The 12814-nt window shown below is 45.0% G+C and overlaps 1 protein-coding gene across 1 annotated transcript in view; it reads left to right on the top strand.

Moving 5' to 3' along the window:
• The window catches only part of pdzd8 (PDZ domain containing 8), a 198203-nt gene that overhangs the window by 64574 nt on the left and 120815 nt on the right, over window positions 1–12814 (top strand). Inside the window, exon 2 of the mRNA XM_033033957.1 lies at window positions 5693–5818. Coding sequence (XP_032889848.1) covers window positions 5693–5818 — 126 coding nt within the window. The remainder of the gene's footprint in view (window positions 1–5692; window positions 5819–12814) is intronic.

Here is a 12814-nt window from a genome sequence, read left to right as displayed (position 1 = left end):
TCGCAGGCAAAGCAGACCACTTCCAAAAGACGTGGTCTGCATTTATGAGCTTACTAGAAGCATAAGGTGCAACAGTAATTTAAAAAATAAATGGTGCCAGGATCTGGTAACGGGGGATGAAAAATATGGTTGGTATATCCCTTTTTGCGGAGTTTTTTATAGTAGAGTTTCTCTTTCTTTCTTTCTTTCTTTTCTAGGGTCTATTTCTTAACTTTCTTCTCTAACTCTCTCTCTAATGGGCTCTCTTTTTCCAACACTTTCCTACACTTTCACGACTCTTTCTCACTTTCCTTACTTCTTTTATTTCTATCTTTCTTAAAGCTCAAAAAATGAAGGGGTACAACAAATGTAATAAGATATATGTGGTGTGTATTACTGTAAATGATTGTACTTCTAATAAAAATATTTTAAAAAAAGTAAAGTCGGGGGGGGGGGGGGTTGGGTTAACGTTACTTTATTGCAGGGAGGGGGGGAGGGCGGGATGGCGGGAGGCTGGGCCACGGGCAAAGGCATTGTGACGTCATACAGCTGGGCAGCGGTTATATATTTTTTTAAAGTCAAGTAGGTGAACAATTTTTGTAAAAATCTCGGGAAATAGTTAACCAAATTTACAGAGGAATGGATTTCTGAAATCATAAGGTAAATCTCTACTGAAATATGTAAAAATGTCCCCGTTTCAGCATCTGGTTTTCGAGGAGATGTTTCAAAGGTGAAATGACACACATATATACACACAGAGTTTTAATAAGTACTAGATCAAGGGGGACCCGTTGGGTCCCGTCCCCTCAACCCACACACACACACTAATCACCCCCCAGACACACAGGGGGGGGGAGAGAAGGGGAGGGGGGCGAGGGAGGGAAGGGGGGTGGGTGAGGAGAGGGGTGGAGGGGAGAGGAGAGAGTGGAGGGGGAGAGAGAGCAGGGGAGAGCGGACGGAGAGAGGGGGAGAGGAGGGAGGGAGAAGAGAGAGGAGTGGGGAGAGAGGAGGTGGGGCAGAGGGTAGGAGGGGGTGGGAGAGAGGAGGGGGGAGAGGGGGTTGAAGGAGGGGAGGGGGGTGGAGAGAGAGGAGGGGGTGAGGGGCAGTAGAGGGGATGGGAGGGGGAGAGAGAGAGTATAGGGGGGAGAGAGAGAGAGGAGGGGGGGAGGGAAGGAGGAGAGAGAGAGGAGAGGGGGTGAGAGATGGGGAGGGAGGAGAGGGGAAGGGGAGAGAAGAGGAGTTGGAGAGGGGAGGAAGAGAGGAGGGAGAGGAGGAGAAGGGGGAGAGGAGGAGTGGGGAGAAGGGGAGGGGGTAGGGGGAGTGGAGGGGGGTACAGAGGGGGGAGAGAGGAGGGGTAGTGGGGGAGCAGAGGGGAGGGGAGAGAGGGGGTAGTGGGGGGGAAGAGGGGAGGGGAGAGAGGGGGTAGTGGGGGGGAAGAGGGGAGGGGAGGGAGGTGGGGAGGAGAGGGAGGGAGGGGAGGGGAGGAGATGAGAAGAGGGGGGGAGGTGGAGGGGAGCCGGGCTAGTGAGTGGGCTGCGAAAAGTGGAGATATAGAACAGGCCCGACTCTCTGGAAACCTGGAGCGGTTAGCAGCTGGAGGGAGGGGGCGGGGAGAGGCGTAGCTTCACAAGCTGCGCCGGCTGCGAGGAGAAAGTTCTTCAGCACGTGAGTGCCGGTGACCTCGGGATATGCAGAACTTGCTCGTTCTTTCTGCGCCTTTTTTTTGATGCCTCATTTTGAAGGGAATACAGAGGATGGATCTCTGATGAGAGTCATCGAGAAATTATTGGAAGTATATTTTGAAACTATGGAAAAAATAAGATTTTAAAGAAATGAAGCAATGTGGTAAACCAAGCATTGTGAATCAAACGGGTCTTATAAACAAAACAGTGGTTGAACACGCCCGCTTAGTATGGAGAACAGTTAGGTGCTTGTTGCCGTTGAGAGGAGCACCACGTCTGTTGACTCATGGGCTCGAGCTGAGGTTCTCGTCCGCAACTCTCAACTGTCATCTGCAACTGTCAACTGTCATCTCCCTGTCACGTGATTGTTTCAGTTCTGGTGATGAAGGTTCGATCAGTAAGTGACTTGACCACCAGGTGACGCCACATCACCCCCCCCCCCCCCCCCAGAACCGGTGGAATGAAAACGAGCAGGGGCCCGAGTTAGGCGTCCAGACGGCATGTACACATGGTCCGTGCTCGGAGGCACCACCAACAGAGGCGAGGGTGGGTGCGGGAGGCCAAGCGGCCGACCCCTACGACGGGGCTGTGCTACCTGCACCGGCTGATCAATGTCGACATGAGCAGGCTTAAGGTGGGCCAGCTGGCTCTTGTACCGACGTCTCGCCATGGACTTACTACTTCACACGTCCCGCATACTCTCAAGAACTGTCAGTGCGTTTTCCTTCGCAGGGACTCTCATCTGACCCCACAACAACGGCCTTACGAAGGTCCTTTCCAGGTGTTGCAACATAATAATAATAAATTTTATTTGTGGGCGCCTTTCAAAAGTCTCAAGGACACCTTACAGTATTTAACAAGAGTAAAAAACATATAATCGGAGTAAAATAAATAGTAAAGACATCACCAATAAACAAATTAAAGACAGAATTCGATCCAAAGACAAAAAATTCAAAAACACAATGTGAAGCGAGAGCAGCGGCAGCTAAACCGCGTCAGCGTACACTCTCCCTTCCGACAGCCATCTTGGACACAAACTAAAATAATCACTTACACACAAAAATCATCCCCCCACAATGGTTACCACTGTGGGGGGAGGCACAATGTCCAGTCCCCATCCCCAGTTCTCTCAAAGTCAGGCCTATTGAGGCCTCCGCTATTGCCTCTACGGAGGCCCGATGTTCCTTGCCGTTCTCGCCGGGTGCTGTTGCGTCGGGAGAGTCCTCTCAGCGGCTGGGCCACCTGGAACGGCCGCTTCCTTACCGGAGACCGCGGCTTCCGAAGCCGACAAGGCCGCGCCGGTTTGGAGCTCCCAGGCTCCCGATGTTGAAGTCGGCTCCGCTCCGCAGACCCGCAGCCCGGAGGTGTTGAACTCGGCGGTCACAGCTCACCGGAGCTCCAGCGCGTCGATCCAGCGCGGCGACCCAGGCAAGGCATCGCTCGCTCCGCGATAGCGCTCCAGCGCTGTGCCGCCACCGAAGCCGAGGTGCTGGGCGGTCCCCGCCAGTAAACAGCACTCCACGCCCGCTGGTAGGCCACGAGGACGGGTCGACGGGGCAGCCCGGAGAAAAAGCTGCCTCACCGACCAGGTAGGGACCTAGAAATATAGTTACCCCCTTCCCCCCACATTAAAATGTCTATTTCTCCCACAAACAAAACACAGGACTCACTAGAACTACAAAAAAAAAGTGAATTAAACGGACCGCTGCTGGTCAGCAGCCGTTCACCAAGATGGCTCCTCCGAACATGGCACCGCGACCTTTGTGCTGGACATGGGGGGGGCAGACGGGAGATTGTTTCGGTGCTTGTTGCCATTGAGAGGAGCACCACACATCTGTTGACTCGTGGGCTCGAGCTGAGCTTCTCAGCTCCAACTCTCAACTGTCATCTGCAACTGTCAACTGTCACCTCCCTGTCACGTGATCGTTCCAGTTCTGGTGACGAAGGTTCGATCAATAAGTGCCTTGACCACCAGCTGGCGACACAGCAACTTATTTGCACATGTATGCAAATTAAAAATATCTCTGACCTTCAGTGCTATCCATATTTTCACATTGTTGTGTATATTTTCAAGAATTGGGAATATCCTGATATGTGCACTGTAGTTAACTAATCGTTCCCTATGGATCCGTGAGCAATACTGCTGGCGATCCATTATCATAGGGAAATATTGAATTCAATACCCTTACAGTCTGTGTGGACTTGCTGATGTGTAGTAACAAAAGAGTATTCTTCCTTGATCTTGACATGCATTTGTCAGCAAATTGTTGCTCATCCTTTAATTATTGCCATCTTTCCCCACATTCCAAAGTGATGCTCCGTGTAACTTTGAATTCAATATGAATCATGGTGTGCAATTAAATTGAAGTAGAGAGTGGTGAATCTCTGGAACTCTCTGCCACAGAGGGTAGTTGAGGCCAGTTCATTGGCTATATTTAAGAGGGAGTTAGGTGTGGCCCTTGTGGCTAAAGGGATCAGGGGGTATGGAGAGAAGGCAGGTACGGGATACTGAGTTGGATGATCAGCCATGATCATAGTGAATGGCGGTGCAGGCTCGAAGGGCCGAATGGCCTACTCCTGCACCTATTTTCTATGTGTCTATGTTAAGTACCATTCTTTATTAATTTAAATGCTCATTTACCCCTAAATATTCTTAGTAATTTAATATTTATATTTAGTTAGAATTCAGTTATGTTTGTATGAAGAGTTGTACTGACATCCAATGGTGAAACACTTGATCTGCAGTCACTCCAGGGAGAAACAAGTAGGAACAAATGTATGAATGAAGGATGGTAGGTAACAGGACTTGGTGGTAGCTGAAAATAGGGGGAGGGAACACTCTGTTTCTCAGTTTAGTATGCGTCCATCTCTTGTGTAGACATGACTCAATAGTAAAGGAATGTGTGTAAATAGCTGTATGCATACCAGTATCAGAGTTGTCATAACAGAATTTCTCGAACTTTATAAGCAACGTGGCATTATGCAGTTAGAGGAGGCTCCATTTGTTGTTTAAGTGTACAATTGATGGATTTGTAGAAAGTAGTAACTGTATCTAGTTCTTATAATATTGGATACGTATCCATCTGCTATGCAGGAGTGGTCCCTCATACAATTGCTTATTTTTCATTGTTAAGCATTACACCTTTTCCAAGTGAAGTCAAGGAAGACTTAACCACGATGCTGGTATTATAAGTGGGGCTGAAAAATACAATACTCATCATATACTTATTAAAAGTCTGATCTTGTACATGTGTATATGTGTGTGTATATGTGGTTGTCTTTACATCTTCGAAAAAACACTACGTGGTAACGATTACATTTTTACATATTCCGATTGACATTTTTCCCCTCGAGGCCGAGAACACCTTCACAGAACATTTTATGCTTTATTTCTTGACTTATTCTCAACTCATTACTGATTAAAAGTCTAAAAAGGTTAAAAGACCTTCACTGAACATTTTATGCTTTATTTCTTGACTTATTACTGATTAAAGTTTAAAAAATCAAAAGACTTTGAATTTAAAACAACCAGCTTCAACTGATGACATCACAATGGTTCGGCTAGCAGTGATCAACTTCACTGAAGATTTCATACTATATTTCGCAAGTTATTCATTATTAAACACTGAACTTTTCACCTCACAGGAGGGGGAGGGCGAATTGCTATTGCAAAACACTGGGGGAGTGAAATTGGAATTTTTTTTAAAGCCCAATGCTGAGGGAGGCAGAGGTGTGCTGGAATCTTACGTTTCGGAAATGGCTTGAGTTGGAGGACCAGGATTCCCTTTGGGGGCTACGGGTAGGGAACGGGTGCGTTGGGGGAGCAGACCCATCTTGTACGTGTGTATGTGTGTGTGTATATGTGGTTGTCTTTACATCTTTGCAAAAAACACTACGCGGTAACGATTAAATTTTTACATATTCTGATTGACATTTTTCTCTTCTAGGTAGAGATCACACTTTCACTGCACTTGGTCTAGTACATTAATAAAATTATTTAGTGCTCAGTATTTTGTCTTTTTCCTTCCTAGGTACAAACCATTCTTTCCATACCAAGTTCTTCCTGCCACAGCCGATGCAGTGAATTGTGACCTCTATTTACAACACGCGAACATGACTGAGGGACGCCTAAAAGTCACTTTGGTAGAATGCAGCAGGTACGTAGGAAAGAATTACCTTCCTTAGATTGGAGATTATTTTATTAATCAGTACCTTCTCCAGTGAGAGACATTATAAATATGATCACAATTTTAAAAATATAAATTCTCCTATGGTTTTATTGTTATCATATTTTCCTGTTCAGGGTCCTACTTAGACTACTAACTACTATAGCTTTAGGACAACTTTTGTCATTCTCTAATTTTTGCCAACTCAGATGTTTGTATTGCAACCTTATATGGAAACTGCTCACTAGGCGGACCTGCATTGAAGTCCCAAAACAGGAAAAAGCACTTAATTCAGCCAAAAGGTTTGTGCAGCACTGAAGGAGTGTGATAATATATAATGTCCCCTCTGGATAATGTAAAATATCATGATGTAGGAGCTGAAGAAGGGCACAGTGTTTTCCTGGTATTCTAGCCAAAATGTTCTTTCATCCAGCATCATGACAAAAGTTATAAAAAAATATGAGAAATAGTAGCAAGAGTAGATCATGAGCCTTTTCACTCTTTAACAAGGTCTTTGGGCACAGCTCTGCCTTCCTGTCGCCAATTACTCTAACCATAACTTGGCTATAATCTAAAAAACCCGAGGTTGCCTGATGTTGATAACAGTATGTGTACACGATTTGGGCTCAAAACTCAGAATAAGTTTAATGCTTTTCCATTCATAGGCCACTGGGGTGGAGAATTCCAAAGATCCACAATCCACTGAGAGAATTCCTTTTCTCAGTCTTAAATTACTGATCTCTTATTTTGGGAATATTCCTCCAAGTTCTAGACACAGCCAGGAAGGAAACATCTTCATGGGGCTTTGCCAAACCCTTTGGGTATCGCAGTTTTGATATTTTGATGCATAATATTGTCTTTCGGCAAATTGTACTGGAGAAATCCATTGTTCCACCAATCCTGCATACCCCTGATGTGATTGCTAATTCCTACAAATCCATCCAATTTTAAATTTAAACAATCAATGGACCTTGCACTGCCGGACAACTCTGACATGATCGGGAGTGTGATTATAACCACTTCTCAGTTGAATGAACCCAGTATGGAACTTTAACCCTCCCGTCCTCACAATTCATCCTTGTGAGCATCACGTGATTTCATGTATGCCTTACATGATGTCAACAGTAGGAAACCACTTGAAATATGATCTCCATTTTGACCGTAAAAATTGGCCACAGTGTGCCTACTTGTGCATGATGCCCAAAGTTGGCACCATATTTTCAGTTGTCTCAAGCCAAAGTACTGATTTGAGTTTGTGAAAAGGTACTTGACATGAATCGAAGGGACTTGTGTACCATCAGTCTGCTGTTTTTGAAATGGGTTCTTGGGGTTAAAGTTTACTGTCTAACTCACTTCATCACCCATTGCTTTTTCCACATAATTTATCTCTTATTTATTCCTTCTTCAGTTCCTTTGCCAGAGATTTAGATCCCAGCATGCTGGTGATGAACATCTGGAATATTTCCCATTATTTATTGACACCAATAAAATCTCTGAACCTCAGATGTTTGTTCAGGAATCACATTTGTCAATTTCAATACATCGCAGTCTAAATTTATGATGTGGCTATTAAATTATTCCAGTCACGCAGTTCCAAAAAATTGAAAAAGAAATTATTATTCAAAGCACTTGTTTACAGCTAACATTCCTTTCGTTTTTAGTCAGATTCTTTAACCTTGCCTGCGCAGCCTTAAAGCGCATAGAATGTGCATACAAGAACAGATGGAAATAGGAGCAGGAATAGGCCCGATATTCAGTGTGGTCACATCTGATCTATACTGGCTTTGTCTATATATCTATTTGCACTTAAATTTATCTATTGATGTGGCATGTAATCATCCTTGGAGACAGAATACCAAGGATCCACCCCCATTTGAGAGAAGAGATTTCTGTGTTACCCAGTTTTAAATAAACTTCTATTTAACTCCTATATGGCTCTTATTTTGTACCTTTGTCCCTTTGTTCTTGACTCTCCCACCAGTGACATCATCTCGACATCTACCTGGTAAAATCTACTTAGGATCTTGTATGTTAAAATCACCCCTCATTCTTCTTAAATCCAAGGAATAGAGAACTAAACTGTCTAGTCTCTTGGATAATTAAACCTTGTGAATCTCCTTTGGACTGCCTCCGATACTACTATTTCCATTTTTGGGTAAGGGGACAAAAATTGAGCATAAAACTCCAGATGCGTCTTCACCAACACCCTGTACAACTGTAACAAAACTTATCTATTCTTAAACTCCAACCTCTTCACCGTGCAAATTTTAATCTACAATTTCTCTTATCTACACTTTATCTGTAGCTGTAACATTATATTCTGCACTCTGCCTGTCTTATCTTTTGCATCAACTGATGTACTCACGAATGGTATGATCTGCCTCGATAACACGTAAAACAAAGTTCTACACTTTATATACATGTGACAAGAATGAATCAATACTAATAAAGGCCAATATGCCATTTATGCTTAATTACACGTTGGATCTGCCGCTACTTTTTCATGATTGACCTGACACTTCCCTATTTGCTGGGTTTTCGCCCAATCATTCTTTCTATCCATATCCTGTTGCAAAATCACAATGTCCTCATTACAACTTGCTCTTCCACCAACAGCAAACTTCTAAATCTTACTTTTTTTCCCCCCAATCTCGTGACTGGTAGTGTAAATGTGTTGCTGTCCCACTGCGGTGACCTAATTGGCGAGTTTAGAAATGTTTAGGAGAGTTTGAAAAAGTGTCATGTTGAAGACCTCCTTCGACTATGTAGAAGACCTCCTTCGACCTCCTTCGATTATGTTGAAGACCAGCTTCGACTAGCTTCGGGAAAATTGGACACCGAATAGTGGAGAGTGAAGACGACCTCCTTCAATCTCCTTCGACTATGTGGAAGACTATCTACGACTACCTTCCACTACCTTTGATTACCTTTGACTACCCTTGATTACCTACGAATAACATGCCGATCTACTACGACCTACTTCGACTAAACCGAGATTTTTTTCCATGGCAACCTTTTTTTACTCTCGGGCATTTTTCAGCATGTTGAAAAATACACCGCGACCTAGCTGAGGCCTCAAATACGCGGGGACTACTCTTGAGCATGAAGGAGAGTTACAAAGACCTCCTAGGACCTTGTGTCGATCATGCTGCGAGTATGAATCGAGGGCAAACTCTTCTAAACTCACCAATTAGGTCGCCGCAGTGTGACAGCCCCTTTATGCTTCTTAGCAAGTGTTAACATTTTCACATCAATCCCTTACACCCATATTGTCTCCACCTTCCTTGCATGTTCGCCACATATAATTTCCTCGTGACCTTCTGCTCCATTTTCCATCTATCATACTTTTTCACCTACCTCTTTCTCCCCTTCCAACTTTTCTTTTTCTTCCTGTCACTTAACTATCGCTGAATAAATTGCACCTCTGATTTCATCATTTGTCGTATTTCCATTTCTTTCTCTCGCTCTCATCCTTTTCTCGTTCTCTGGCTCGCCCTTCTCTGCAACCTATTGCTTTTGGCTCCTGCCCCTTGAGGATCTTATCCCCTCTCCTGTCCATTTTCTTAATCTTTGACTTTGAACTCCTCTATCACTTTCTTCTTTGATCTGGAACTGTTTTGGATTAAGCAGGTATGACGGACCACATTTATGGGTCTGGATGCCAGATGTAGATCGACTTGCTATTTTTGTGAACAACGGATAATTCAAGAGTCGAGAGTGTTTAATTACAGTATGGACTGGGACCGGAATAATGAAATTGTTACTAGCTGCCACCTTACAGGCACACTAAACACAACAACCTAACAAATAAATATACAATAAATTAGCAGTTATACTCGGTAAGCCGGACAATATTATTGCAAACCAAAGTACCTATTGCAACCTTAGTGGTACAAATTCCATAGTAATTTGGTACTGAGGCAGGGTTCATGTTAGGATTGTGAAAGGTTGTTCAGGAGCCTGATAATTGATGGGAAGAAACTGTTCCTGATGCCGGTAGAAGCTATTTTTTAACTGGATAATTTGGTCAAGAAAGTACGTTTTTATAAAGTTTTGTCAAATTGTTTATTTCTTGTTCTTTTACATCATTTTTGAAATTTGACCAGGAACCTACAACCAAAACTTGGAATGGCTATTCCATAACTGGTTTGGAATAGGGGTCGGACCATAATCTGGCACCACCACTGCAATGGGCACACAGATCATTAGGATTGTGGCACATCCAGTTCTGGGTTAAGTTTCAGCACTAATTAAGAAATAATACCCCACAATAGTTTTATTTTGGGTTACTATAACATCTCATCATAGCAAGAGACTAGATGGTTGGAATGGACTCGGAACCATTTTTGTACCATATGACACCATGACTCAAGCATTCCCTGAATTTGCTTTTTATATCACCTGACCCTAATTGTGAGTCTATTCTTAAAAAAAAAAGAGTTGCATTTGTTAGCCATTGGTACACCTTGTGAAACCAGAGGAGATTGCAAAACAACTTATAACCATCTTTAATTTTTGTATATAGTAATTGTCTACAAACTGCCTAATCGAGGCAATCTCTAAACTAGGTCATAGTTCCTCTATAGCAGGGGCCAGCAACCTACGGCCCCTGGGCCAAATGCGGCCCGTAACCTGAAATCATCTGGCTCGCAGGCGTATTTTTCCCCCCATATTTATCCGGCCCGTAGACTTCTGTCATCTTCGGGCCTGAGGCCGCGGCATCCAGGCGTGGTGACGCAAGGACGCCTGCACTGACGGCCGCAATGGCGGAGCTGCTGAGCAGCGCCGAGCTGCCGAGTAGCAGCATGTGGGAAACTGTGTGCCACTGTTAAGTGGCCTTTTCACGGGGCGACTTGACGCAAGAGTGAACCAGAGTTTAACATCGTGGGAACCTCGTGCGATAACAGTACGGCATTCGTGGACCACCGTGGATCACCGTGGCGCTAACGGCAGGTAGTCGTGTAACTTGGTGACTCGGGAGAAAATTCAAGAAAGTTTGAATTTCTCCAAGAGTGACTTGTACACTTGTGGTTGAGCATTGCAACATTGTATGAACAAGTGGCCAGTGCGATATCCGTAATAACTCTTGCGGGTACCGTGGGAACTCCTGCGAACGGCGAGTAACTGAGCAGTTTGATTGTCAGTGCTTGTTTTACCTCATTGTTAAATAAATATATTTTTTACTATCAGATTGATGTCTGCGATTCTTCATTAACACATCACTACAAGATGATTGTCTCTAATGTTATTATCCCTCTCATGCTGAAACACAAAATAGTTGAAGGGAGGTGAAATAATCACATTTTCATTATTTTTCATTTTTGAGTGTTCAGGTACCTCACTTGCTGAACTATTTTACTCCAGCAGTTTGTGTCTCTTTTTGTCTAAAGCAGTTTCTAAGTCTGTAGGAACTCCGCGGGCCAGGCAGCATCTACGGAGGGAAATGGACAGGCGACCCTTTCTTCAGGCTGCCTTATCTCTCTCCCCCCCCCCCCCCCCCCCTCCCCCCTACTCCCACCCACACACACAAATGCTGGAGAAACTCAGTGGGTGCAGCAGCATCTAGGGAACGAAGGAAATAGGCAACGTTTCGGCCCGAAACGTTGCCTACTTCCTTCGCTCCATAGATGCTGCTGCACCCGCTGAGTTTCTCCAGCATTATTGTGTACCTTCGATTTTCCAGCATCTGCAGTTCCTTCTTAAACACAAATGCACCGAGTTCCTACAGCATTTCGTGTTTTGCTCAGTATTAAAGCATCCGCTGTCTCCCGCGTCTCCAATAAAACAAAACTACTGTCAAAAGGGTGAAGAATAGGGGCAGAGATAGATACATTCCTGATTAGTGCGGCTGTCAGGAGGTTATGGGGAGAAGGCAAGAGAATGTGGTTGAGAGGGAGAGATAGATCAGCCGCGATTGAATGGCGGAGTGGACTTAATGGACCGAATGGCCTAATTTTGCTCTTATAACTAACAAAGATAGTAATTGTTAGGGAAATGTAGTTATTAAAGACGAGGGGGAGCAGAAATGGGCAGTCTGGGATGGCTCGCGAGATACTTGCATAGAGGCACAAACGTTAAAGAAAGGGCAGATAAACAGAGGGGGGGGGGGGGGACTTCCCTCAGTGCCCATCTGTTACCATTAATTGGACAGTTCGGTCTGTGAAACGCAACACGCCAGCCCCGACATCCAGCCCGGTGGTCAGTCCTTTGAAGATAGACACCAGTTGCTTGGAGCAACTCAGCCGGACAGGCAGCAACTCTGGAGAGAAGGAACGGGTGGCGTTTCGGGTCGAGAGCCTTCTTCAGACTGAGGTCAATCCCCTGCATGGATAACAGGAGTCCCAGCCAACACGACAATCGCCTGCTGCACAGTCTCGGAGCTTCCACTGCGAAAACGGTGCCTACATTTGAGCACTTATGTAACTGAACCATCCTAACACCAACCACAGAGCATTCCTGAACTACTACCTACCTCATTCGAGACCCTCGGACTATCTTAGATCGTATACTCACTGGCTTTATCGAGTTACAATGTGGAAACCGGCCCTTCGGCTCAACTTGCCCATACCGGCCAAAATGTCCCATCGAAACTAGTCCCATCTGCCTGCGTCTGGTCCATATCCCTCCCAACCTGTCTTATCCATGTACCTGTCTAAATGTTTCTTAAATGTAGGGATGGACCCAGCCTCAACTACCTCCTCTGGCAGCTTGTTCCATACACCCACCACCCTTTGTGCGAAAATGTTACCCCTCACTCAGATTCCTATTAGATCTTCCCCCCTCACCTTGAACCTATGCCCTCTGGTCCTCGAATCCCCTCTGTGGGCAAAGGACATATATTACCCTGGACTCTGTCTATTTCCCTGCCTGTTCGTCTCATGGTTTTGTACACCTCTCAGCCTCTGTCCCCAGTGTGGAGTTAAGGGCTTGTTTATGGGCGCCCTGGGCTGAGAACTCTGGAGGATGGGTTTTAGACTTTATCGGGAA

The sequence above is a fragment of the Amblyraja radiata genome, chromosome 15 (genome assembly GCF_010909765.2).
Source record: "Amblyraja radiata isolate CabotCenter1 chromosome 15, sAmbRad1.1.pri, whole genome shotgun sequence".
Classification (NCBI taxonomy): domain Eukaryota; kingdom Metazoa; phylum Chordata; class Chondrichthyes; order Rajiformes; family Rajidae; genus Amblyraja; species Amblyraja radiata.
The sequence above is the reverse complement of the archived record's forward strand: the minus strand, read 5'-3'. Positions and strand labels throughout refer to the sequence as shown.